This window comes from Rhipicephalus sanguineus, chromosome 4 (genome assembly GCF_013339695.2).
Source record: "Rhipicephalus sanguineus isolate Rsan-2018 chromosome 4, BIME_Rsan_1.4, whole genome shotgun sequence".
NCBI classification, from domain to species: Eukaryota; Metazoa; Arthropoda; class Arachnida; order Ixodida; family Ixodidae; genus Rhipicephalus; species Rhipicephalus sanguineus.
In genome coordinates this window covers 17,561,791-17,589,774 of record NC_051179.1, presented here as the reverse complement: position 1 = coordinate 17,589,774, position 27,984 = coordinate 17,561,791, and the positions used below count along the sequence as shown (strand labels likewise).

The 27,984-nt window shown below is 45.2% G+C and overlaps 3 protein-coding genes across 4 annotated transcripts in view; 2 read left to right on the top strand and 1 right to left on the bottom strand.

Moving 5' to 3' along the window:
* LOC119389508 (rabankyrin-5) overlaps nt 1–6,526 on the top strand; it is a 34,174-nt gene extending 27,648 nt beyond the window's left edge. The window contains exons 20-23 of the mRNA XM_037656802.2: nt 9–133; nt 442–588; nt 2,281–2,371; nt 6,029–6,526. Of these exons, the coding sequence (XP_037512730.1) occupies nt 9–133; nt 442–588; nt 2,281–2,371; nt 6,029–6,164 (499 nt within the window). The 3' untranslated portion in view covers nt 6,165–6,526. The remainder of the gene's footprint in view (nt 1–8; nt 134–441; nt 589–2,280; nt 2,372–6,028) is intronic.
* A 1,460-nt stretch (nt 6,527–7,986) lies between these two features.
* LOC119389510 (NFATC2-interacting protein) lies at nt 7,987–23,864 on the bottom strand. The gene is made up of 8 exons (XM_037656806.2): nt 23,723–23,864; nt 23,419–23,598; nt 16,822–16,915; nt 16,145–16,270; nt 14,508–14,682; nt 11,397–11,541; nt 10,826–10,935; nt 7,987–8,163 (listed from the first exon to the last, which is right to left on the bottom strand). The coding sequence occupies exons 1-8, from the start codon at nt 23,724–23,726 to the stop codon at nt 7,999–8,001; spliced, it is 999 nt and encodes a 332-aa protein (XP_037512734.1). The 5' UTR covers nt 23,727–23,864; the 3' UTR covers nt 7,987–7,998.
* Nucleotides 23,865–24,277: 413 nt separating this feature from the next.
* Nucleotides 24,278–27,984, top strand: part of LOC119389509 (MLX-interacting protein) — a 37,377-nt gene continuing 33,670 nt past the window's right edge. The window contains exon 1 of one of the 2 annotated variants that reach the window (XM_037656803.2): nt 24,278–24,780. In XM_037656803.2, the coding sequence (XP_037512731.1) occupies nt 24,434–24,780 (347 nt within the window). In that variant the 5' untranslated portion in view covers nt 24,278–24,433. The remainder of the gene's footprint in view (nt 24,781–27,984) is intronic. The other variant, XM_037656804.2, reaches the window with a different exon arrangement.

The following is a 27,984-nucleotide window of genomic DNA, read 5'->3' as shown; positions in this document are numbered from 1 at the left end:
TTCTACAGAGGCCAAAACCCGCTGCATGTGCTCTGTCAGCACGGCAAAGAGAATGCAGCAGCCATTTTTGAGCTTTTCTTGGAATGCATGCCACAGTACCCCATCAACAAACCTGACATTGAAGGAAACTCTCGTGAGTCATTTTGCATTTGCACTTGTGCATAGCTCACTAGAAACATATCGACAGTAAGATTTCAGGTTTTTGGTAGCACACATCTGGGTTTGGCCAAAGAGTTCAATGCATGTCTAGATCCTTCTTAGTAGGGCTTGTAATTGTCAACGAAGATTATTGTTGTGATAGGTGATTGTTTCACAGTGAAAACAAGAGTTTACTGTCACGCATGAAGAAACAAACCTGAGTATTGTCACTTTTGCTTTGTAAAACCACTCCTTCATTCATACTGCAAAAGTCAAGTGGCATGCTCCATTTGCTTTCTACAGCTCTGCTGCTGGCATACATGCAAGGCAATGGCAATCTGTGCCGGTCGCTCGTACGGGCTGGCGCATGTTTGGGTGCTTGCAACCAGGCAGGGGTCAACATCTTCAACTACCAGGTGGCCACCAAGCAGCTTCTAGTACGGCTTCTAGGCAAGTTGTGCTTTGTTCTCAATTCGTGGGCGTATAAGCTGCAACTGCCATTGCTTTATTTATACGTGCACACAACTTTCCTTTGGTGTGCATTGATCGAAGCAGTACTGAGGAAACTTATTTGGCTTGGAGTTAAGTAGCCATACTGAACTCTCAGGAGCCTGACGAAACAGCACCAGGAAGAATCAACAAGACACATCAATCTTTTGTGTTCACCATCTGACATATGGCAGAAGCAAGATAGATAAAACGAAGAAAACTATTTAAATTAAATGTAAAGCAAGAGAAACATGTTCACATTGTGATGTGCCATCAAGATCAGGGGCCACATGAATGCAAAGGGTATTCAATCTTTTCATTGCTAGTGCAATGGATGATTGGCTTGCACATTCATATTGAAGTGCAGTAATCCTTCATTATCGCTTGATTCGAAATTTCTTCCGATACCAACCTAAACGCATGCATATTAAGCCCATTACTCGAAGCGAACCCGCTTAGAACGAAGCGGCGAACCTTTTGCGCATACATTGTCAAATTAATGCCGCCGACGAACAGGCCACGGAAGTACCAAACCCATGACTAATGATCGCCTAGTGATGGGTACCAAGCGAGTGCCCAGTGCTCCCAGCTGTTTATAGTACTGCAGAGCAAACGGGAGCTGTCAAAGTCCATGGTTCAGCACGCCAGAACTGTTAATCTCGGTCGTAATCACATTGCTGGTCTCCCCCGTAGTGGTTGACACATTTTTCCACAAAATAATGGGGGCCGGTATACGAAAGGAACATTGCATTGGATGAATAGCTGTGTGTGCTTTACACCACTCCTGGATGTCCACGCTATTGTCCTCATGTTTTAGTTTGGATCTGTCAGGAATACAAACTCTAGACAACTGACCCAGTAAAGGGTTCACTATTAACACCATGTTAATACTGCGTATGTCATCAATATTCTTTAACTTATGCAGCGACTTGTGTACATACGAATTGCAGTTGGCTTCTTTTCATGCCAGTACTCTTTTACTTTCCCTGTTTTCTGATTTACCCATCTCTCGTATTTGTCACATGCAGCAGTTCTGGTAAACTGCCACAAACATTCTAGCTAATTGCTCCTGAAAGCTTATTTTCATGCTGTGGTCACAAGATATTGAGACGGCAAAGTGCAGGCAAGAAAAAGCAGTGACATTCTTTATTAACTTCTAATGGCTGGATAAAAATAAAGGACTTAGATCATGGCTGGTCGTGCCAGCACGTCCTTGTACAAAGGATACATTACATCTGGAAACTTCAGTTGGCTGTCACCAAATTTTTCATAATGAAACACAGCCCGAGGCCTTCCTCACACTAATGTTGATTGCAGTTCCATTATCTGTAGCCTTGCGTACAGCAAAATTATGAATCAACATATTGCAAAAAATGCTCAGTCAACTCTGCTGAGGAAATGTGCTACCTTCAAGAAGATGCAGACTGTGAGGTATAGAAAGCATCATTCCAACCAAGGAGCAGGCTTCTTTTAACTTTGCATTGGCATGTTAAAGAACCCCAGGTGGTCGAAATTTCCGGAGCCCGCCACTACGGCATCCCTCATAATCATATTGTGGTTTTGGGACGTTAAACCCCCATCAATTATTATTATTAACTCAGTACCAGCCCACCTTTCAGGTGCACTACAAATCACTTTTGCATGTTCCCTTAGATTTCCTGCCAAAGGAACCTCCGTGGTCTGATGGGGACATCTGCCTGGAGTGTGGCAACAAGTTTGGCATTAAAACAAGGAAACACCACTGGTAAGCATCTAGATCCAAGGTTTTCCTACACCGTATCATCATTGCATTTGAATGTGACTGGACATTACGAGGTTTGCTTTGGTCACTTCAGGGTTCATTCCATAAAGCAGTGTCCATACTCGATAGTAATCATTCTGCCATATATTATAGTAGAACACATGGCTGTTCATTTTTTCTTTAATCTTGAATTCAGGCATTTATTTATTTTAGGCAAGGTCCTGTATGTACTGACAACTATCTTCATCCACGCAACTAAAACTAGAATTCAGGCAAAACGTCTGAGAGTAGTGTCAGGGGTTTTTTGAACGCGATAGGGTCGGACCTGCTGTAGTGGCTCAGTAGCAATGAGTTCTGCTTTTCAGCACACCACCCCGAGTTCCATGCATAGCCATGAGAACCGCATTTTGATGGGAGTGGAATGCAAAAATGTCCATGTTCTGTGCTTTAGGCAAACTGTAACAAACTGTAACTGTGGTCTGTACTAATCTTGAGTCCTCTTATTGTGGTGCCTCTCATAGCCAGTGAGTTGCTTTGGAATGTTAAACACAAATTTTTAAATGGGGTTACATAATCAATTTTAAAGGGTGAACCCTTTTAAATTGATTATTTTTCTTTCTAAAAAAAAAGTGCAGTGGAAATGGTTTCGAAGTCCCTTTCAAGTGGACAGTGTGCAGGACTTTAAAGTACACAGCACCAAAACAAAAAAAGAAATTAACACTAAAGGCAGGACAAAAGGGGAGAGGATGTTGACACTTGATGTGCCGAATTTTAGCAGACTTTATTGACAGGAAACATTGCACACGTATATCAAAACAGTTGCATATGCTTACTCTATGCAGAAATCACCTCAAGAACTCTGGTTTCTTCTCTGAAAGTGCAATAGGTTTTGGGATCTTGTATGAAGCGAGTATGCATGAATGTTTTTATATATGTTGCAGTGTTTCCTGTAAACAAAAAAATTGAAACTAAGCACATCACACGTCTACGTGCTTTTCCTTTTGTCATTGTTCTTTCGGGCACTGTGTAATTGAAGTCAAGATGTACCAAATCGCCTAAAGTGTCGTCAGGGGGGACATAGCTTGTGGAGACCAAAAAATCATCAAAGAAAAGTGTTTCTTTCATTGCATTATTGAGATCTACAGCTACTCTTTCGCATGTAAAGCTTATCTTAAAGGAGTCCTGCAACACTTTTCGAGCATGGTCTCGAACACTGCCAATCGGTGGTCGAGGCTCCCGAGAACACGCAAGCCAAACATTATAGCGCAGCACGCGGCCCGGAATTTACAATTAATTCTCAGTCAGCTAGAAATCGTTCCCTCTTCTCTACAAAGGATGCCATATACCTAAATTACTGTGCCATATGCCGGAAGTCACCGCCAGTGGCTGTTGAGCGTTGCGAATGGAATAGTTACCGTGGTTGCCGCAGGATGCCGCTACATGCCCGTATGCGTGCTTGCAATCACACTGAAAGTCAGCCGCGCGTTCAAAGAAAAAAAAGTGCTCAAGGTCATGACGTGCGCTGACGAAGGGCCGCATCTTCTTGCCCTCTTGTAATCCTCCTCCCTGCGTAGCTTTCAATGCGCTCGCTGGTACGAGAGAAGTGAGAAGGCGCTTGAAGTGTGCGACAAATCCCTGTAACTCTGCTCGTACTTTACGGATTCTAAAAATTTTTGCGGCATGTGATTCCTGAAGCATCATGCGCTAATAGTGAGACTATACCATTATAACTCACAGAAGTGTTGCAGGACCCCTTTAAGTCTTGCAACATCAGTATTTCATCTGCAGTTTAGATCTGTGCAACAAGTACAAGCTGAACGTTAAATGTTTTTGGGTCACTTATTCAGCTTTTCGGAGTGATATCCCATGATCTAGAACAGCTAGAGCTGCAATTCCTTTTTTAACATAAAGCCCAAGCTGTGTATCACAAAGTGCTGAGAGCTGAATTCTCATTTTTTGCTGAGATTTTTAAATTTTGATTGTTTTTTCTTTATGGTAGTCATGGTACAAACATTGAATTTCGATCATCTATAGAATGTCTAGATATGATTCGATCTGAAAACTGTTTGCAGCGTTGCACTTATTGCATATTGTATCTAGCTATCTGATAACATGCAATTTCTGCTGAACGTCTTTACTTTTTCCATATTGTCTCCAGAAACAAGAGAGGCAGCTTTGTGCATAACCAGCTTACCTACAAGAAATATTATTGCATATTTGAAATCAGCATGAAAAACTAAATAAGTCTACAGTGAAACCTCGGTGATACGATCACAGCTCATACGAATTTCGGGGTGATACGAATTTTTCGTTGGTCCCGGCCAAGGCCCATTGGCTGCAATGTAATGGAGTACGGTTGCTGCGAACGGATTTTCACCAGCGACGTTTGATACGAACGTACGCTACCGCCCAGGTAGGAAGAGGTGCTGTCCCCGCTGTCGTGGAAGACGCGCCAAGCACGTGCGAGCGCGGGAACGCAAGCGTGGCCAATGCGCGCCGCACCGCCAAATCGTCAGAATCACGGTGCAAGAAAAAACACTTTTCTTAAGGTCAGAATAAACATTGAGAGACGCGTCACGGCCTCCGAGATTGTGTGCGTGAATCTTTGAGGCTCTTATGTCCCTCCGTGTTTAGATTACAGGGCACATTAGCGCCATGCTTTTTTCTTCTAACGCACCGACGCGGGCTGCTGTCTTTGCACTGTGTTTACACGTGCCTGCCTCGTGTATCTGATATCCTACGAAAGGTGGACGAGGACCGAAAGAAGGCGAGGACGGTCTTCGCGAAGGAGTCAGGCCTCACAACAACATGCGCAACCGTTGAGGCCGCACCTGTGCGGGCACGGCCGTAAATCTCCAATACCTCCGCAATAACAAAGTCATAACACAGGACCACGGTTTTGTAATTTTGTGGCCTTGATGCATCGCGTCAAAGCGCTTCTTTTGTTGCTTTCGTTGCAGTACTTCGGTGTCATGCAAAAAAAGGCTACCAAAATTTGGAAGGGGCTACCGCTGTCACAGGTCACAAGGCACCTGGTTCATTAATGAAATACCGGCGTACCGGCCGTATATTTACGAGCGCTGGTATGATCGTCGACATCTAAAAACTTAACAGGGTTCTTCCTGACGTTGCTGCGGCCCTGAAAAACAATAAATGAAAATGTACTTCAGCTTTCTTTCGTCACATGCTAATTTTCCATGCTCCCTGGTGATACGAATTTCAGATGATATGAATATTTTTGGTGGTCCCGTGAGATTCGTATCACCGAGGCTTCACTGTATTTAGTTTCATCAGGTTTGGACATAAAATACAGCAAATATCTCTACAAGCCATGTCCCTCTTAACTTAGAGTTCAAAAATTTTTTCTGAACAAAAAACAGACAAAATTTGAGGTCAGTCATGACGTGTATACATGGGAAAAAAATTTTCATGGGATTTGCAAGAGCATGTCGGAGTGCATACTAGAGCCCTCCTACAAGCACATTCAATTCTGACCGTTTCCATTTGCTGCTCTTGTGGGCTGCTGTGTAACACGTCCTGCATTAATACTTCCTCAAACATGCAGTAACCAGCCTAGTTACCAGCGGTACTTCTATTTCTGTCCTCTTCGTTGTGTGATGCCTCATGTTTTCATTTAACCGAACGCTTTTACCATTCCAGTCGCCACTGCGGGCGAATTCTGTGTGCCAAGTGTTCCGAGAAAGACATTCCAATTCTCAAGTTCAACCTCAACAAACCGGTGCGGGTATGCGGGGTGTGCTTCGACGTGCTGACGTTAGGTGCATCAGCCACCTGACAGCCGGCGAGAGAAACCGTTCGTCAGGCTGCCACAACGTTCAGGCTTAGAAGGTGGTTCCGGTAGAGAAAAAAAAAAAAATGTACGTCCCACCGCTGCTCAGTTCAACAGAAGTCACATTCTATTTTCTTGTCCTGGAATAGAGGGCGTGTTACTACGCTAAACCATTTGTACAAAGACGTATGCATATATGCCTCTCTCTTCTCTAAAGGGAATACAACTCCCGCTTTTCTGTAACCCACTATTTATACAACTATGGTTTAGCCCCTTCCAGATAGCCTCGTAGGAAGGGGAAGACGATCACAAGCGTCTCCCGGTTGTACATGGGACAACAGAAATAAAAACCAATGTTTTTGCATCAAGGGTTTGTGCATGCTTCACTGTCTTGCGTAAATGAACTGGAGCAAGGGGTAAGATTACAGCACATAGGAATGCATGGGCCATCTGCTAAACTGTCGAGATAGTGCACACGCTAAGCATGAACAGGGTGGAGACGCCCTCAGGACCCCCTGCACCATCTTGCAGGTTAGTAAACAATCCTCCGGAACGCTGAAGCAGGCCACCAACTGTAACTGATATCTATGAATAGCTCATCGATTGTATGCTGGAGGATTTACGATGTTCTCGCCAAGCAGACTTCATGCATGGCGTCACAGAGCGACGCAGTCGCGCAGTTCACAAAAATTTTCCGGACTATATTTTTTTTTGTGGGTTTTATGCATAATACATAACTATACAGACACGGAACATGACGGCTACACAGACAGAAAAAACCCGTAGAGTGTGTCCATAGAATTGCTGTCGCAATAAAATGTATTTTATTTACACAAATGTACATTCTCTTCAAATATGCACACACTAAGATGTCTCCTCTTAAACTCATTATATTTACACACAGGACGAAGATGCACCTCAGAAATCTTAACAATAAATCCAACTAAAGTATGTTATAGGGCATTATCTCATTTCAATGTCAGTTTTTTTGATAACCTTTAGCTCCACATCTTTTGAAAAACCACTCGGCAGTGTTTTCAATAATGGCAGCCGACATTTTTGCCCCCTTCAACTGCAGCAAAAGCTTTTTAGCTTCTCTGCAAGGCGTGTGCCATGTGGAACAACACATGCTATTTTTAAACACACTTAATCATGATAAGAAATTCCGTACTTTTCCTGCCTTTCAGGAAACAACATTTGATAAACCAGGAATACATTTTAAAAATTGGAGACTAATCTTTAGAACACAAATTTCATCCAGTTAGCTTTAGTAATGAAAATTACTTTTGAGGTGCATCCCACCCATATCCCATAAAAACGCTTCTTTGCAACAAAATAAATAACATGGGTGAATACAAGCAGTGCAGTGCGACAGACCTTAGATAATTACCTGCAAAAAATAGAGTGCTGCCATTCACAAACAACCGAATTAGCCTCACAACACGTGTTTGATCATAGGTACACTTTTTCAAGTTCAAATAAACTTCAGGTACAAGGCAGCCTCAATTAATGGCAACATATTTCACAGTAAAGGGCACAATGAACAAGCAGGAGGCAAGAAACCACTGCAGGCTAAAGCCCTAGTCAGCAAGCTAGTCTGAACCGGTCTTTATAAAACATAGTGTTATCATGAGTCTTATACATTTAAAAAATATACCGCATGACAATAATGGGTGTAAAGACATTTTCAGGTACAGCACTGCAATTTGTGGGTACAGAGTAGAGCATGCTCTTTGATCTTAAATACACTCCTAGATGCATATGTTAGTACCCCCTCGCCTACTTCCCTGAATATTGGCGATACATTTAATTTAAAAATTTTGCGTGAAACCATTTGGCTTCAAGATCGAATAGAAACGTCGACGCAATCGCCGTCCTCGATGCCCAGCTCTTCTGGGGTGCTGCGAAGCTGCACTTTCTCCCCATCAAACTTGTAAACAAGCTTGGAAAATGGAAGACCAAGTTTCTCGGCAAACATCTTGGCCCCCTTTTGCAAAGGCTCGTCCTGCAGAAGATGAAAATGATCGCGAACAATTCAAGCACCTGCACACGAGAGAGAATGGCGATGGTGATTGCGACACAATACTAGTACTAGCCACGCAGTTTGCTGCCAATATCTGGAGGAAAGAAAACAGCGCTCATCAGAACTGCAACTGTGGGCAACTGCAACGGTGGGCTGCGACTTCTGGTGAAACGAGTAGCCAGTCCGGGTCGCCTAATAAGCCAAAATTGCTGGTCCTGCAGTGAATTAAGCCAGTGTACTAGATCTATGCCTAGCAGAACCGCTATGCATATAGCAGGCAACTCTGCACAAAAGCTAAGCTGTGCACCGTATATGAAGGAAACATATACCTAGATTTGTGCGAAGTGGTTTGATACAACATTAAATCTCGTGCTCCAATGTTGCACAATACTACAACAATTATTATTTGGACTGAACCTTTCTGCCGTTGAATGAGCGTGGTGACACGTTGCTGCAACCAAAAGCTACCGTGCATGCTCCGCATGCACTGCCAACCAAAATGGTATGTTGCGTACTAGGAACACAAAGGTAAATAATACCCAAGCGATTTGATTCAGCATCAATCCACAAGCTGTAGTGTATGTCAATACTATGTGACATGATTATTCAGCAGAAAAGCACCGTAGATTGAAAATAAGAGAAATAACACCAAGTGGGTGAGCTCTGCTGTCTCGTGTTATGTTCTGAAGCTGGCTCCGGATATTCAGTTCAGATTATTCAGCATCATTGCATGATTTCAGGAACACATGCGAAATATATTAAGTGCATTCTTACGATGGCAATTAAGCAAAAAAGAAGGGTTTCATTTATGCAAATATATCGCGTTGGGTACCTGGTGTGCTATGAAGGCCATTCAGCAACTGCAATCATATTTAAATAAATTTTTAGAGCTGTGCGAATAGCAAAATTTTGGGTGCGAAGCGAATTCGAATATTGAAGTGTGAGTGCGAATCGAATCAAATATTTTTTGAATATTTCTAGAATATTTTTCGAATACTTCGAAGCAAAATTGCAGAAAAAAAGTTGGAGAGGATTCCTAAGCATATTCTTATCAGATAGCAACATGAAAGTGTTTCTTTTTGCTAGGTTGATGAAGCGCTGGTGAGGTGGGTTTTCATAGTTGTCTTATCAAGAATGAGGCAATGTAGAGGCCGAATTGTATTTATGTACGTGATTTGGTGCAACCAAAGTGTTGCCGACAACACTTTACACGTGATAGGCAAAGGTGCCATTTCCTCAGCCTCTCCTCCTCTTTCAACTTCTGTGGAAGCCCAACTGATGTGGTGGACAAGGATGTGCTCCCTTCAAGTCCGGAGTTCCAAATCTGTCTCGTAGACGTCGATATATAAGAACATCTGAAATTTTGGATGCTCAAGAGCTTCGGCGTCCGATTTTTCAGACTTCCTGCCCAAATTTCAGGTCCAAAACAGCATTAATTGAGCCCCCAACTCTGCCACATCTTTCATCTCCATATTGGAACCAGAGTTTTCTTGAGTTAATACATTTGCGACCGTAGCGAAGCTTGAAAAACAGCTTTGCCGCAATACGGGGGTGTGATGAGGTGAAGCATATTGAATCTAGGGACCAATTGCAAACGGACGTTGACTGTCTCTTGGCTAAGTTCGACCGTAACGGAGCGTGAAAGGCAGCTTTACCGCAATATGGGGGTGTGAGGAGGTGAAGCATATTGAAAATCTAGGGACCACTTCCAATCAGACGTTGACTGTCTCTTGCCTAAAGGCTCTGTTATACTCCGACGTGCGTTCGCGTCAGCCCGCGGGTGCGGGAGTTGGCGACGTCAGGTTCGTCACGTTACGTTGACGCGAAAACAGAGCACTCTATACTCCCACTTCCGCGACGCAGTACGTCGCCTTGACGCATGCGCATTTGAGTGCACTCGGCGTCCCTTCTTCACGAAGAGACGCAGACGGAGTGCAGTCTGGGTAACGTCGCCGGCGCGGAATGCAGCATGTCGCATCTCGCGCCGGCTGCAGCCGGGGCGCGCTGACGGACGCCGGACGCATCGGTAGCGCCGCGCGTCGGACTATAAAGTGCGGCGCGTTTGTTAGCGTAGCGTCGCTGTGCCGAGAGTGCGCGCGCGTCGACGTTACGCTGGAGTATATCAGCCCCTTAAGTTCGACCGTAACGGAGATTGAAAGGCAGCTTTGCCGCAATACGGGGGTGTGATGAGGTGAAGCATATTGAAAAATCTAGGGACCACTTCCAACCGGACTTTTCTCCTGTCTAAGTTCGACCGTAACGGAGCTTAAAAGGCAGCTTTGCCGCAATACGAGAGTGTAATGAGGTGAAGCGTAATGAAAATCGGAAGGGGTTACTTTCAACCGGACGTTGACTGTATTTGTCTTTGGGAAGTTCGAATTGTTCGAATAGTAAAATTCCAGTGCGAATCGAATCGAATAGCAAACACCATTCTAAAAATATTCGTAATTTCGAATATTCCCACACCCCTATAAAGTTTGTCAGACTGAAATATCTGTCAAATTTTCAAGGAATTCCTGATAAGTGATGTCTTTTACAAGGAAGCTTCTGCATTCTCATGCATTTTTCTTTTTGCAGAGGCACTTGCAGCAGTGTAATTATGCTCCCAACGCTTGATAGTTTTTCACCAGTCACAAGCACTTACCAGGGCTACTTCAATGCTCTCTGTGCTGCGTTTGTTGGCACACTGGAACCTCAATGTGATGTTATTTGCTGCCTTGCTTGAAGGACCTGCGTACTTCCTTATGATGCAGTCTGCAGAAACCAGGGCAACAAAATGTTAACATCATGTTTTTTTAAGCTGCTCTTTCAGTAAACACATGCATCCCAACTCTCGAAATGTGAAATGCTACAAGCAATCCCACTCCCTCAACCTGTCTTACAAAATTGCCAATATGCCTTCTAAAAAAGTATATATATATATATATACATACATATATATATATATATAACAAGGTCAGGAACGATTTCAATCGTTAACAGACCAGCCTGCTCAATACCTCTTTTTGTCTGCTCTTTAGGCTTGCGCATAAAAAATAGGAATTGACAGTGCATCGCTTGCCTTAGGCTTTCAAGCCTTTCCCCCATCATATGAACGCCAATCGCAATAAGCCTTTACCAAGTAGCATCATAGCTTCCATTCTAAAGACACCTACTGAAGAATGAGTGGGAATTAATGAGAAAACAGAAAAAACAGCCGTGAGCTAAGAACTAACCTAGGATATCAGCTGATGACAAGGCAAGGCTCTGTGGTGTGTCCTCAGGCTGCACAGGCTGCTCCTTTGCCAACAGCATCACCTGAGATGCTTCCACTCCGCACTCTTGAGCCAGCTTCTCCAAGATTTCGGCAAAAGGTTTGTCCTGTTTGTGGAATTATGGTAAATGTGGGACACCGAATGGTCCTTATTCTGCTTTACACTGACAAAAGCTTATTCAAGCAGCACAACATAATATGGTAAATTTTACTCATAACCAAAAAGTGACCATAAATACTAATTTAAGGCTGCTCTTTCTCTTGAAGTCCAGTCTTGCACCAAATCAGCTTAGCTAGATAACAACAATATCAACTCCAGTGGCAGCGTGATGTCATAAATTTCATAGGTGTTTTTTTTTTTCTTTTCATAATTTGGGCATAATTCTTCAAACATGCAAAGTTCAATTTTTGCTCCCTCTGAAATGTATATAATGTATTTCACATTTAGCACTAAAATATGTGGGGATTGAGGCTTGCCCGTCGCCATTGCGCTGGTTTTCGCCTATTTCTGCCATCCCCACGTCTGATCATGCCGTTCCCCTCCTCCGCCGTCTTACGGCGCTGGGCGAGCGGGGAGTGACGTTAACCTCCTCTCTCCCAGCGCCGGACCTCGACGGGGGGCGCTGCGCTCGAGTTTCGCGTCTCGTGAGACGTTTTGCGCGGCGGAAGGGAGAGACTCTCTCTGGACCTCGTAGGGTGAGCACATCTTTTCTCTCCCGTCCGCCGGCTCCTCTTTTCGGGCTCGCTCGGTCGGAGTTCGCTAACGGTGCCTTGCGCCAGCAGCGAGCGCTTACCTTACGTTGTCCGGTTCCGAACGCTAGGCTGAAGAGCAGTGCGCTGCATTAGCGCGTGGTCATACTACGCCGAAACCGTACTTATCGAAGCCAACGCGAGCGGAGTTTGCCCTCACTCGAGCGATCGGGCTCTGTGGTCGCGGATCGTAAGAGTACGCAGCATAGTCACGAGGGACCCGTTTTCCCTTAGCGGCGTGTCGCCGTGAGCCCATTGCCCGCGGAGACGTGCTAGCGGCACCCTTTGTGTTGTATTTTCGCCCGTGGCATGGTAAAGCCTGTTTGCTTTTCCCGCCGCCTTTGGGAGCGGGCGTTCTACGGCGTTTTGTGGTGTTGCCGCAGGCAATAAACTGTTGCGGATCTCGAGAGCAGTACTGTGTACTTGCCGCGTTGCGCTCGGCGCCTTTGCGCTCAAACGTACGTGTGCAGCGGCGCGCTAGTTCACGCGAGGCGACGGCAAACGCGGCCCTGTGGCTCGCTAAGTCCGAACCCACGCTAGTGGCCGTACTCCTGTGAGGTACGTGTACACTACAAATATTAACTAGTCCATGCAGGTGCCATAAAAATCCATGACGTACTGGCGAAGTGGTGCAGGAATTTCAATATAGCATGATGTGAATTCGTATTTCGATTGGCTTGTTGGGCTTTTGTTTCACAGTAAGAGTGCCTTCTTTAATATTGTCAAAGCCAACCTCTTAACGCAGTTCATATTTTGATAACCTCTAAAATACACAGAAAAGTTTTTTTTTTCCTTCGGCTGTTTTACATTATCTACTTTTTTCTTAACCTCTGCATTTATTCTGATTGGAAATACATCTCCACTGCTGCTTTACATTATAACTTTCTCATTGTGTTTCCTGTTACCTTTTCTCCAACATTATTGCATTATAGGATGTTTTTAAGCAGCAGGCAGATTTAGCCTCAAAGACATACAGTCGAACCCGTTTATAACGAACTTGAAAGTGCCGCGAAAACTGGTCGTTATATCAGTAGTTCGTTGTAAATGGACTCACCCTCAAAACACGCACTTAGCAACCAAGCTGTTTTTTTTTTCTGTGCATTTTTATTGAAAAGTGCTAACAACCTCTCCAGTGAGAAGCTAGGCATTTTAGCGTTGTGAAGCGATGCCCGCTGAGTGCACGAGTGAATTAAATCACCTTTGCAGTTAATCGCCACCGTTTCAATGAACCGCGGTACCGCCACGTAGAGCCGATTATCCCTGGCTAGTTGCGTGCAGCGCGTCGCCTATTCGGCTCACGCCATCATTGCTGGGCCGCTTGCTGTATTATGCGCATTTGTGCGCTCTTTGTGCCCGCTTCACTTCAGACCGTGCACGGGTGTGGCGAGAAGCCTGTTCGTTCAACGTGGCGAAGAGAAGCACTTTGGAAGCAACACGCACTCTGCGTCTCCGCGATGCTCTGACGGTCCTGCAAGACAGGCGCGGCGCGCTTGGGTCGTCACCTAATAAAACACGCAGTATGCACTCGCTGTAAGTGCATCGACGTTTCTCGGTGCCCGTGGCACTCAACATCAGCGAGCTACTTCATCGTGGAGATCAGCGTGGAGAAGGCGCCGTCGGAGCTGAAATTTGTTTTGTCATAACAGCGGTTCCGCATATCAGACTCGATGACGTGCTGCTTCTGAGATCATGCTCGCTCCCTCGACACAAAGCATTCAGCCTGCTCAGAGAATTTGTAACTCATTTATGAGAAAAATTAATTTTTTTTATCTTCTACTTTTTTATCTTCTCTTTTATCTTCTACTATTTCAAATTTTGTGCACATAAATAAAAACAGTTACGAACCGTTACGGAACACTTTTTTTTTTTTCATTCCGGAACAGGAGCGGAACTTTTTTCAGTGAAACAAAATTAAAACCGAAACGAAAAACATTTCGTTCCGACACCCTAATAATAATAATATCTGGGGTTTACCGTCCCCAAACCACGAATGATTATGAGAGACGCCGTAGTGGAGGGCTCCGGAAATTTTGACCACCTGGGGTTGTTTAACGTGCACCTAAATCTAAGTACACGGGCCTCAAACATTTTCGCCTCCATCGAAAATGCAGGTTCCGACACCCTGATAGGTGCATAGCACTCATCGATTGTGTAAGCAGGGATGGTCCTAGGAGGCTATTACTGCCCAGAAAATTAGAACTAAAACTGTAAGAATGCTTAACCATGCAGGGAAATTGAAACTGGTTCATCTAAATAAGGTTCCATAGCATTCCCAGCTTGCAAAATTACATTGAACACAAACTGCTGAGTGAAGACAGCGTACTTGAGGTATGGAGTACTTCAGCATCCTGGACTGGCACTGCACCATGAGAATCAGGTCATCATCTTCTTCTGGCAGTGATACAGGGCTTTCATCTAAACACACCAAGCTGTCCGTCGAGTCATCGTCTGAGAGGATAATGTCTTGACACGTTACTCTCTCCAACATTTCCAATCTCCTGCAATAAGGATGTTGACGCAGCGCATTGAAGAATTGCACTGCACACAAATGATGTGCCTTTGTATTGTTCACAACAGCAGAAATACTGGATGCATCACAGCCAAACCGGACACAGTTAAAAGGTCATGAAGTCATGCCTGCGGTGAAGACTTTGTCATGGTGCAAATTTCATTGAGTCAAGGTTCCTATCATTCAAAAGGAAAAGTAACCTTACAGACTTCTAGAGCGGTCCTGTACCCTTAACAACAGCGGAGCACACAAAACTCAAAGCACCAAAAAAATTCCCACATTCTATGTAGTCTCAACGCCAGGGATGTTCTAGAGAGATCACTGATTAGTTATGTCTTCTAATCTACGGAATTAAAAATAGTTTGCTTCATTGCAAAAAAAAAACTGCTGCATTGTTCGCACACTCCGTCATGTCGTCAGCCCTATTGTTTTTCGTTTTGCTCTTGGCTTGACTTGGTTTATGTTGTGCAGCTGTGAAAAAGTGTTTAAAATGGCTAAGCCTATATTTTTACAGCAGCATTTAATTAATAAAAAAAAATATTTGAAGAATATACACTAGCTAAATGAAAGATTCGTTAGCTTCCCCCCTCGCCTTTAGGTCATAGCACTAGAGGCTGTCATCACAATCATCATTTCAAACTACATTTAATTATGGTGTGGGAGAGCACGCAAGGAAAATGACGTCAAGTTCACTTGATGTCATTCAAAGGAAATAACCTTATGCTTTGACTGTGACAGGTGTATTACAGAAAGGAACACAGGTGCAAATATGCGATTTTCGAGATAAGAAGTAAGCAGTTAGGTTTCAGATTAAGGTATTGAATTTAAAAATTAAACATTCAATTATGACCAGATGTGCAGGATTACGACTGTTGCAGTGAGCCTGACACGGAAAACAGTCCATGCATCTGGTCCATCTGCAACTTCTAAGCACACTAACCACACGTTATGAGCCAACCAAGAACTCTAAAAAATCCTTTCACTTTCTCCTAATGACAACATTCACAGCGTAAGAGATTTCTAAACAGCATTTCCATGTATTCGAAGAAAAAAAGACAACATTTTTCTAACCTCACCCTTCATGTTTCGTGTGACCTCGCCATTTTATTCATGCATATACGGCAAAAATTTCACGTTCAAACAACAAAGAATTAGGAAAGTGTTGAGGTGGTAACCTGAAACGATCAAGTACTTTTGACTGGTATAGACAGGGTAAGTTGAAAAATACAATGTCATACCAGAAACCTGTAAGGTGAACACTACAGAATTTGACGTATTTTGTGCTAGCGACAAAACTTTTATGGAAAATGAGACAAATTTTGCCATATCAAACATGGCGTACTTATCTCATCAACAGGAACTAAGAAAGGTGTTAGAAACGTAATATATTTTTCTTTGTAAAATGCACAGCTGAACTGAACACAATTGTATAGCACAAGGAAAATTCTCACTGCAGAATTTGCGATGTCTCTTTTGAGGGAACCACAGGAGAGGGAGACCTCAGTTGCCTGATCCGCTTTCTCGGACTTCTCCTAAGAGACTTCTCACTGGAAGTACTGGTTGTGCTACCTTGGGACCTGCAAGCCAGAGCAGTTGAGATGTTGTAGATCATGTATGCTGCTCACTACATAAGCAGAGGCATGAGCATAGTCCTTAGAAAACATTGGCTTAGAAGATCACATTACAGCATTTCCAATATCTAAAGGGCAGTTAGAAAATTTGTTAAGCAGAGAACCTTCTTCTATGTTATGCAGCATAAAGAAGCCTCTGAAAACAAGGGCATGTATTACAAGAAATAAAAGTTATTTGTCCTGCCAGAGGGTTAATTCCATTGTTTGCACAACAGCCTGAAAGTCAACAAAGTAATTTGTCCTAACCCTTCACAAACACGTGTTTTGCATATTGGTACAAAATAGATGTTGAGGTTGATTAATCGCAACAAGAATGAATGATCGGAAAGAACAATGGCACAAATTTGTGTGCTGCATGAAATTAGTGTAACAGATTGGAGGAGAATAAACAATATGTATGACAATATGTATGTACTCACTCCTGTGATATCTTGTTATGCAAGATGACAGCATATGTAAACAAACAATCAATAAAATTTTTAAAAAGCTGTACTTACAGGATGACACACTCTTCATCAACCTCAGCCGGCTTCTCGGTCACACACTTTGTCTTTGGTGTACATTTGCTGGCAAGCGCAGTACTCTGGTTTCCTTGAAAAAAAAACAAATCCGGCTTTCATGATGCGAGTCACTCTCATTACTGACTGCACTGCATAGTTAAAAACAGCATGCAATTCCTGTTCGCACATCCAGAGTAGTTTGGGAAGACATTAGATATTAGGTCAGAAATAATAATAGCATCTGGGGTTTTACAAGCCAAAACCACAACATGATTATGAGGCACGCCGTAATGGAAGGCTCTGGAAATATCGGCCATCTGGTGTTCTTTAAAGGGGCCCTGCAACAACACTTTTTGAACATGGTCAGATAATGCTGCCAATCAGTAGTCAAGGCTCCTGCGAACATGTGAGCCAAACATTATAGTGCAGCATGCAGCACGGAATTTACAATCAAGTTTCAAAGTCAGTCAGAAATCGTGAAATCGCTCACTCTTCTGATGCCATCAGCTCAATTTGGCTTATGGCCATTGACTGATTTGAGCACTGTGAGCTGTATAGTTACCACGGCCGTTGTGGGGTGACGCAACATGCCCGCACTGCGCTCTATAGTGCTAGAATTACACACAATATGGAATTACACCAGCACGCTAGTGCTCACACTGAAAGGGAGCTGCGTGCATTAAAAAAAAAGGTGGTTGATCCCTCTGTCATAGGAATCGGCATAACACGAAAGTGAAACGTGTCGTCACAGAAGTAGTTGATTCTTTACAGTGCATTGGTATATGAGAGCTTGTACAATGTCCACTGTGTGGCAGATATAGCCCCGCTCGATGTGGACGCACTCACGTTGACGCCTAGTGGCAATCTCTGGACCGACGACTAACACCCATGATTTCACATATATGTGGACACCGCATATGGTGAATCTCGCGCAAATATGGCATCAACAAGCACGTAATAAACACTGATACTCGATAAGCACTCCTTCAAAGCGTCGTGAAACGTGAAGAGAAACGCTACGCGCGTCATGTCTTCCCTCTAGCCTGGCCGTTAATCCTCACAGGACGAGCGGGGAACGCGGTGCGACAGCCAGGCGAGCGTCAGATAGCTATTTTTCGATATGGATGGATGCTATGAGCGAGGCTTGGGCTAAAGCCACCACCTCGCAGTGTATTAAAGCGTTGACGAATTTACCCTTACCCTTTTATTAGAAACGCGCCGGATGAGACGATCGTAGCAACGGCGCGTTTTTTTTTTTTTTTTTTCGTGCCTAGTGGCACACGTGTTACCGCCCTGTTATAAAAAGGACGCTCATAGCATCCATCCATCCATCCATGAGCACTGTCAGAGCAAAGTGTGAAAGATAAAAGGCGCGTTCATGTAGCCTCCGTTATGTGTTTGGCAGTAACTCAGTGGGCTAAGCGCCCGCCAGCTATCATCGTGCGCCGAGAGGTCCGGGGTTCGACTCCTGTCAACAGAACTTTTTCTTATAGTTCTTTTTTTTCTCTGCCATTTTATGGCGTTCATTTTGCTTGGTGGACCCCGGCATAAAACACTTTCGTGTTAAAAAAAAAAAAGCTCAAGGTCATGGCGCGCGCTGACGTATGGACGTGGCTTCTTGGCCCCTTGTCATCCACCCTTGTGTAGCTTTCAGTGCGCTCGCTGAGTCGAATGGAGAGAGAATGCACTGAAAGTATGCGACAAATGTCTGTACGTTACGGATTTTAGAACTTTTTGCGGCAGTCAATAAACTCGGTTAGTGAGGTCATTCGATCATTACTTGGAAAAGTGTTGCAGGGCCCCTTTATCGTGCAAACATCGCAAAGTACACGGGCCTCGGCGTTTCGCCTTCATCGGAATGCGACCGCCGCGGTCTATCAGGTCGGAAAGAAAATTACAGCAGAGATATTAAAACAAGCGGCAAAATAGCCTGCGGGTGAGTGCGTGTTACATAATAAACTCGAAACTGTTGTGTCGTGCATATCAATTAAGGCACATCAAAGGAAACATTCGTTCCTCATTCTTTATTTCCTCTTCGTCGTCTTCGCTGAGGCGGCCGCCGAGCACATGCCATCTCCTGGCGCCGTAGTCGGCAGTGACGCCTTATACGACATATCCCCTTTTGCGAAAAAAAAAAAAAAAAAGTTGCTACCTAATATAGTCCTTGAACTTCTGCGGTGTCTTCTTCTTACGAGTGCTCCTTCTAATACGCGCTTGAGATCCCGACATATTGGGTGAAACTTGCGCACTGTCTGCTGCGAGTGGTTCAGGAGAGTCCGCATTTTCATGATTATCCTCTCTTGACGTGCCAGGATGCGATAGATCACCCATAACTGTACCAGACGATTGAGTGGATGCCGGTGACCAGTTCATAACAGCAGATGTGCCTGATCTCATTTTGCTGACAGCTGCAGGGTGAACAGCAGCTAACTTGGACGCGTTCCACACTCGTCCATCTTCCAACAAGTACGAGGCTGGTCCACGCTTTTCAACGATCTTCTTGGGCGCGGAGAACTGTGAAGATAGCTTCCCAGGAATGGCAGATAATCACCAACGGCGAAGTTTGGTTCCTTGGCTCCGCGTTTTTCATCTGTATAGCTCTTCGACCTGGTTTGCTTGTTTTTCACGCGCTCTCGCAACTGCTCAATCGCCCTCGACGGGTCCGTGCTGAAGCATTTGTCGGGCATGCCCACTATGTCGAGCCTTGTTCGAGGTTGGCGTCCATGAAGAAGTACAGCGGGCGCAACACCAGTTGTCGCGTGAGGCGTACATCGATATATTTGCAGGTAATCAAGCATGGCTATTTTTATATCACGGCGTTCAAACAGAGCCAGTTGTATGTATGACTTCAATACCCTGTTGAATCGTTCCACCAAGCCGTTAGCTTGCGGGTGGTACACAGAAGAGTTGTAATGCTTGATTCCACGTTCTGCGAGAAATTCTTCAAAATTTGCTGATGAAAACTGTGGCCCATGATCGGATACAAGACCACGTGGGTATCCTTCGCGTGCAAAAAGTTCAAGTAAGAATTTCTTCACTGTAGGTGTGGTCGCGTCTCTTACGAAAGCCACTTCAGGCCACTTGCTGTAATAGTCAATGATTGTAATGGCAAAACGGCAGTCGGCTGAAGCTTGCGTGAAAGGTCCTACGATGTCGATTGCAACTTTTTCCCAAGCTTTGTCAGGAAGAGGAACGGGTTGCATTGGCGCTGCAGAGGTACGTGCAGACTTGTCACAGGACTGGCAAATCACACATGTGCGCACAAGCTCTTCAATGTGACTGTCCATGCACGGCCACCAATAGGACTCTCTCAGGCGAGCTTTGGTGCGACTAATGCCTGGATGTGACTCATGGGCCAGATCCATAAAACGGCGTGTCATAGACGCTGGCACGACAATCCTTTCACCCCGGCACAAGATATCATTTACAACTGAGAGTTCAGCTCGCACATGAAAGTAAGCCAGCAGCTCTTTCGACAAGGATTTTTTGTCAGGCCAAGAAGTAATCGTGAAGTGCTTGGCTTGAGAGAGAGCGGGGTCGTTGGCACTGGCTTCTTGAAGCTCTTGCATGGTAACGACTGGAGACAGGAAGCATATGAATTCTTCTTCAGGTGCATCGCGGAGTAAACTCTGTACGGGCAGCCGGGAAAGAGCGTCAGCCACGACGTTTTCGCTACCCTTTCTGTATTCCACGGTGTAGTTGTAGCACAGCAACCGTGAGGACCAGCGCGCAATCCTTAATGGACGGTGACCGGTACCTTTCGTTGAAAGAAGCGTAACCAATGCCGCATCCGTAAGATGAAAGGTCTCCCCCACAGGTAAACGTGCCAATGTTCGCAAGCCCAGACGCAGGCAAGAGCCTCGCGTTCGCCAACTGCCGTTCATGTGGCTGCAGGGTACGCGAGGCGAACGCGACAGTTTGCAGTGAGGTTCCGTTATCTTGCTGAAGTACCGCACCTAATCCATATCCTGAGGCATCAGTCGTGACGTACACCGGTAAGTGAGGATCGAAAAGATGAAGAACCTCGCAAGATGTTAGAAGAGCTTTCAGTCGCTCCAAACTGCCTTGTGCTGCCGCAGTCCAAACGAAAGGTGCATTTCCTCGAAGCAAGGCACGCATTGGCTCCACAACGTCAGAAAAATGGGGGATGAACTTGGAGTAGAAACCTGCAAGTCCCAGCATCGAACGAAGTTTGTTGATGTTTTTAGGTGAGGGTGCCTTGGTTATCGCCTCAATGGATGACATAAGTGGGAATAACCCTCTAGCGCTGACAACATGACCAAGAAAAGTCAGCTCTGCGACGTCAAAAACACACTTGTGGTTCAACCTGAGGCCCGCATCAGAGAGCCGTTTCAAAACAGCGCGCAAATTGCCCAGATGATCCTCGCGGGAGCGTCCATACACGATGATGTCGTCAATGTAAAATAAGACGCATTTGCACCCTTTTAGGATCAAATGCATCATCTTTTGAAATGCTGAGGGCACCGATGCTAGTCCGAAGCAAACCCTTTTGAAGCGAAAGAGTCCGTCATGAGTTATGAAGGTAGTAAGGTCACGGCTCTCTGGACTGAGTGGTAACTGGTGGTACGCAGAAGCTAAGTCGAGCTTTGAGAATCGCTGCGCCACAGCCAAGCTGTTCAGTAGTTCTTCAGTTTGTGGCAAAGGAAAACTGTCCACTACCACAGCTTTGTTTGGCTCCCGTAGGTCAACGCACATGCGAATCGAGCCATCCTTTTTCCTAGCTACCACAATGGGTGACACCCACTCTGACGAGTCGACGCGCTCAATGATGCCCTGGGCTTCTAATTTTTGTATTTCTGCCAAGACTTGCTCGCAAATGACAAGTGGCAGCCGTCTCAGCTTGCTGGCCACTGGTTGAACAGACGCGCGAACTTTGACCTTGTGACAGAAGCCTTTAACAGTTCCGAGCTCTTTTGAAAATAGGTGCTCGAATTCGAAACGTAACTCTTCAGGCAACACAGGAGTTTCTTGCGTCATAAGAAGACATTTAAGCGGTGACCCCTGAATCTTCATGTCCAGAGCCGCGATGCCATCTAATCCAAGAATGGTTGTTCCTCCAGGCACAACGTACAATAAGATAGAAGTGCATCGACCATGGAATGAGGCCGCAGCAATGAAACATCCTTGAATTGGAATGGCAGACTTGGAATAATCGAGAAGCTGAACGGACGTAGATGTCAGAGGATACACTTTAGAAAAGTGACGTTTGTAAAGGTCCTCAGCCAGAATGGAAACCGATGATCCAGTGTCTATCAAGAATGACACAGAAATTCCCTCAATTTCTAATACTGCGTAAATTCCTTTCTTTCGGCTCCAGATTTGACACACACTTAAGTGATCGTCTGGGTCAGCTGTATTGCTATCTTCCGCGACATGCTGAACATTTTTCGCGAACTTTCGTAGCGACTTGCACACCTTTTCCAAATGGCCAATTTTCTCACATTTTCGACACTTATGTGTCTTGGCCTTGCACTGAGGGCTATTTGCAAGGTGCTCCGCCGAACCACAACGATAGCATTCCTGCTCTTTGAAGGATCGTTGACTTTGACTTTGCGTCTTATAGCATGTGCATGTGCTACAATGCTTCTCTCTCTCCTTTGAATTATTTTTAACACGATGAACTTGTAATTCCTTTCGGGACAGTTCTCTGGCTTCACTTGTCGCCTGATCATGCTGCTTTGCAATAGTAAGGGCCCTTGAAAGCGTTAGGGACTCTTCCAGCAGAAGGCGTTCACGTAAATACTCGCTGGTCGTTTTCTCTATCAGCTGGTCGCGTATCATGTCGTCCGCCAAGTCACCGAAATCGCACGCTCCTACCAAACTTCTCAGAGCGGTGATGTAATCCGCCGCAGTCTCACCTGGGGCTTGTGTACGTCGACGAAACCGGTGACGCGCAGTAGTGACGTTCACCTTGCTCCTGAAATGACCTTCCAGCGTCGAGATGGCACGGTCGAAGTCATCCGGGCTAGGAGACGCCAACGTCCCTTCCGTGGGGCTCGAAGCCGCAAGGCCCGGGTCGTCCGTTGCCGTCAGAGTCTGGAAGATGCGCTGTCCTTCCAAGCCCAAGCAGTTGAGCAGAATCGCCTTCCGCCGAAGAGCAGGTAGGTCGGAGGCGCCCGAAGCAACCATGTAATTCTTGAAGGCTTGTATCCATTGCTCCCAAGGGATGACCGGGTGTCCAGGTGACGGCAGGAACGGGGGTGGTGGTTGTAGTCCAGAAACACTCATCGTAGAGGACGACAGGCGTACGTACAACACTCACGAAGATGAAGGTCAGACCGGTAGCACATGGGCTCGTAAATCTTCGTCGCCAAAGTATGTTGTGTCGTGCATATCAATTAAGGCACATCAAAGGAAACAATCGTTCCTCATTCTTTTTTTCCTCTTCGTCGTCTTCGCTGAGGCGGCCGCCGAGCACGTGCCATCTCCTGGCGCCGTAGTCGGCAGTGACGCCTTATACGACAGAAACTATGCTGTCAACTAACACACTGTGTATCAGGCAGCGCTCCCATCCCTAACCTTTCAGCAGAATCTACGAAGTCTGAACTTTAAGAATGTGAACGTAATACATACCTGGCGACTGTTTGAGGCGGTTCTCCACCGCCCGCATGGCATCTTTAGAGAAGATATTGGACCCGAAGAGATTTCTAGAGTTACCGATGTCAAAAAATTGTTCGACTTTCTGGTTTTCCGACTGTTCCTCTTGCTTGAATTCGACGGGTTTATTCGAAGGCGGGATCTTGCGCTTTCGAGCTGAAACGAAAATCAAGAGGTTAATTTAAACCCACAACGTACGGCTTCGTCCACAGGCGCGCGAAACAGATGGACCTGACAAATAGCGCGCGCAAATGCGTAGCTCAAGTGCTCATTAACTTACGCATTAGGAGATTGTGCGGCGACACTCCTTGACAGTCGCTTTGCTTTCGTGCTAGAATAATCAAGTCGACAATAACGGTGCCTTCCTTCTACGCCCTTATCGCTAATACCGCTAATTACTGTTCGCACACAGCCAACACAGCCAAATAACAAATACCCGACTATCCTGGACTTGGCTGGGCTTGGCTAGACTCTGCACAGACATAATACTCGCGATGCTATTCAGGCTTTCTCGGCGGCACAACATTTCAATGGTTTCGATCACTGGTTTCCATCGTTTAGATCGTCGCATTTGATTAAGAACACAGCGCCGGTGACGTAGTTTTGTCCTCTGCAATAGCTTTTGGCGCTTGCAGCACTTTAATGTCCTAGAGCATGCAAGGAATCAAGATCTTTTTTTTCAAGTAGCAGTGTGGCTGAAACGAAAATTCAGTAAATTTAGCAATTGTGCTCGCAAACTCGACAAGGTAGTAACTACAAGATACAAAATACCTTCAATGACAGTGGCATATTTACCGAGAGCAGACTCTCACTTTCGCTTCCTTTCGCTCGCTTTCGGTTGCGTTCTCCAAGAACGGGAGGGAGGGAAAGCGCAGAGGAAAGTAATGGCCACGCCACTATGGCGCGTAGTGCTAGCTCGAGCTCCAGCTGTGAAGTGAGAAATGTGTGTCGTCGAGGTGTTTCGGTAGCAGATCTGCGCTGCGAGTGAATCATGACTGCCAGCAGCATGCAACTGAACCGGGAGACGCTGCCTCTCGAAGAGGACGAACTGGCAAGGCTGTCCCGGAAGACTCCGACGGAGATCATCCACAGTGGACACTTTATGGTATCCGACATCGACGATGCAGACAACACGGACGAAGTGGCCCGCGCCAGCGAGTCGGACTGTGCGACCGAAGTGCCCAGCTCACTGGCCACCCCTCTGGATGAAGCCGTTGAAGAGATTACTTTTGACACAGACGAGGGAATGGAAGTGGACAAACATTTCAAGCCCCCGTGCCATATAGCCATCGACGGTTCGCTGACCAAGCTCTTCGAGTGCATGACTCTGGCATACAGGTAAACACGCGAGTCTTTGAGTATTACACGAACTGGCTCGTGATTCGAGATCGTTGACACACCGAGACCAGCCGTCGTTTCTGTTGGAAGTGCTTGCACCAGCTGTTCGCGGTGTGCTTCCTCGAGCACAGATTTAGGCGCACATTTTCTGCTGGCTGCATACCATCGCTTGCACGAGCCTCTTTGTGACCCAGATAATCGATCGATGAACATCCATGACAGGACAGTTTCACGCGAAACCGCGTAGAACGAATCAGGAGGACGCGTGAAGTTATTCACCTGCTGAAAGGAGGGGAATGTATTGCCCCGACCTGGCTGCTTCTGTTGTCAGGCGTGCAATTCCAACGGCGCGGCGCGTGTTGACATCAGCGAAATGGCGCATATCGGCTCGTATGTTGCCCTTGATTATAAAGAAAGTCTCTCCGGCACGATAAATGCGATTGATAGGCAGAGACGACATTGTAGCAGCACGACACGACGAATTGCCCTTGAATCGCATCGGAATTTCTATTCTAGCAAGGCTTCATAGCCGCGATTCCACATCGCTAATGGAAGTGCGCTGTAGAAAAAGTCGCCACCACCTCTATTGTTTGTGGATGGTGTGTCTTCCGTGTCACGTTTCTTTCCCTGCGCACATCTGCCAAGTATGAGATCCGAAACCTCTTCACGTTCCTAAGCTAAGCGTTGCCGTAAAATTAACTAATAAAGTTGAAGTGATGGCGAGTATTTACGCATAGTGTCGATGTGTGTGTAGAATAAAGCAGTGCATTCTTATGTGTATCGCAGGAACGTCATGTTGGTCTCGGCGTCACCCCATGCTGTAAACTTTGTATTTGCATTAACGTTTATCACTCGTTAGATTCGCGTAGTGAACCATTGCAAACATTGTCACAGTGTAATTTAACTTATTGCAGGATTGTCGAAAACTCTTAAATTCTTCATTTCTTAGCAGGCTGTAACAATAGAGAAAAAAACAAATTTCAGCAGCACTGGTCCACGTCCTGATCACCACTTCTTGTAAAGTGAAGACCATGAAGATGTGCTGGCCTGAACTATTTCGTTGAACATGTCATGCAAGGCTAGGCGCTACATAACCCTTTATGATGTTATCGTACAATCACAGTACTGCAGCAGAGCCTAATTATCAGCTGCAAAGGAAAAGGCAGAAGGTTAAACTTCCTCCTCTTTGTTATATTGAATCTTCATCTAAAAGAGCAGTGCTAAAGGCTTATTTGCACCAATTAGCCCGAGTCGCTTTCAGATGTTAAACCCGATAAACCGACCATTCGCACTGCTGACTCCCAGTGGCAGTGCATCCAAGTTGGTCACACTGAGTTGCAAATGATCGATTTAATCAACAAGTGACTTCTTTGAGTAAGTCAAACGCTGCTAAATTTTTCAGTTGCGTGACCTAATGGCGGTGCAAGCAAACGGGAATGGCACAAATTACAAGGCAATTTGTTGCAGCGACAGGCAGGTCGCGTTAGCCAACGTGAACTATGGTCACCAGTCACAAACGGTCTCATGACCCCGGTTAATTGCCTGTACGGATGTGTCTTAAGTCAAGGGCATCTGAAAACGTTTTAAGCATTTGTAAAATGAAATGAGCCGGAACGCTGTGCTATCTTAGGAAACAGGCTTTTGTGGCCAGCATTATGGTCTCTCCTGGCATCTGTTGTTCAGATTGCTGATTATATTAAGTTGCACATCAAGCTATAACCTGCAGTCAGTTAAAACTACGAAAACAGGTGAGGTGATAAGATCAAAACGTTTGACTTGGACAATGACTTTATTACAATGAGGCACGTGTGTATGCAAAATAGCATACTTTGTATGAGTCTGCTGCCTGAAAACAAAAATCATCACTGAAAATTTACAATTTGAAGCAACAGAATCTCTATCAAAAAGCAGTACTGAAAATGCTAATTACAAACACAGCCAATTGAATTATATGGAGAGAGAGAAATTCAGCATCTTCCTGATCTGGCATCGAAATGTTCCTTGCTCATGTGAACAAAACAGACTATTGCATAAGATAACTTCTCTCCCTCCCTATTGTTATGGCATCTAAAACCCCGTAATTACAATTAATTTTATTATTCTGATTTATCGAGCCAGAAATAGAACATGCAGAGTAAACCAAAGGCTTACAATGAATCCACACAGCTGCTCTTGGGCTTGTCTCATCACCTCATCTTCATTTATACAAAGATTTTCAGTGGCTGCAATGTGCTCTAAAGTAAAGGCCGGTTACCCTTTGTTGTTAAAGTAGTGCTTTTGCGTAGATCTGTCTTCCTATTGGCCATGAGAGTCACCCAGAGGTGGAGGCACCATTGCTGCATTGACTAGGCAGCTGACTGCACTTGGCATTGCTTTGGTGATATTCATTCGGGTCGGCAATGTGGCGGTCAGCTACATTATTCCTTGAGTCATGTCACATAGTCTTGTGTCCTTGAATTTTGACATTATTTGCAACAAATTTGCTTTCAGAACTGATTGCTGGTCGGAAATTGACCAGTCAACACAATTTTCAATTAGCTCTTTAAAATGGATGCCCAAATTGTACGTAGCATCTGCAGTTTATGGCTTATGAAAATTTGTCCAGATATTAGTATGTTCTTCAAACAGCTTTCAATGAAATGACTGATAAGATGCTGGACATGGCTATGTTAATGGGTCACTGCGCACGTAGGATGGCCCCTAGCATGATGAAACCTCTGGGACAGTGAAACAGGATTTTCCATCTTGAGGGCTGTCTAAAGTGAGATCATTTTGTTTAAGCAGAAGTAGAGATCCATGCCCCTCTTCAAAGGGACTCTTGTGAACGCTTAATTGGGCCGCACAAATTTGTACTAAAACACTGACAAAAGAGCCGGGTTGTCACCCGCCACAGTGGTCTAGTGGTCATGGGGCTCGACTGCTGACCCAAAGGTCATGGGATTGAATCCCAGCCGTGGCAGCCGCGTTTTCGATGGAGGTGAAAATGCTTGAGGCCCGTGTGCTCAGAATTAGGTGCACGTTAAAGAACCCCGGCTGGTCGAAATTTCCAGAGCCCTGCACTACGGTGTCCCTCGTAATCGTATTGTGGTTTTGGTACCTTACCCCAACAATTATTATTAAGAGAGCCATGCTATATAGCAGTCGAGGATAATTTATTTTCTTTGAAAGCTGAAAAGCCTTGTCAGGAGAAATTATGCACCATTC

Coding starts and splice junctions, on each gene's coding strand:
- LOC119389510 (XM_037656806.2), bottom strand. Junction 10,936..11,396: donor GTCATCAGCTGATATCCTAG/GTTAGTTCTTAG, acceptor TGGTTTCTGCAG/ACTGCATCATAAGGAAGTAC. Junction 8,164..10,825: donor AGAGCATTGAAGTAGCCCTG/GTAAGTGCTTGT, acceptor CATCTTCTGCAG/GACGAGCCTTTGCAAAAGGG.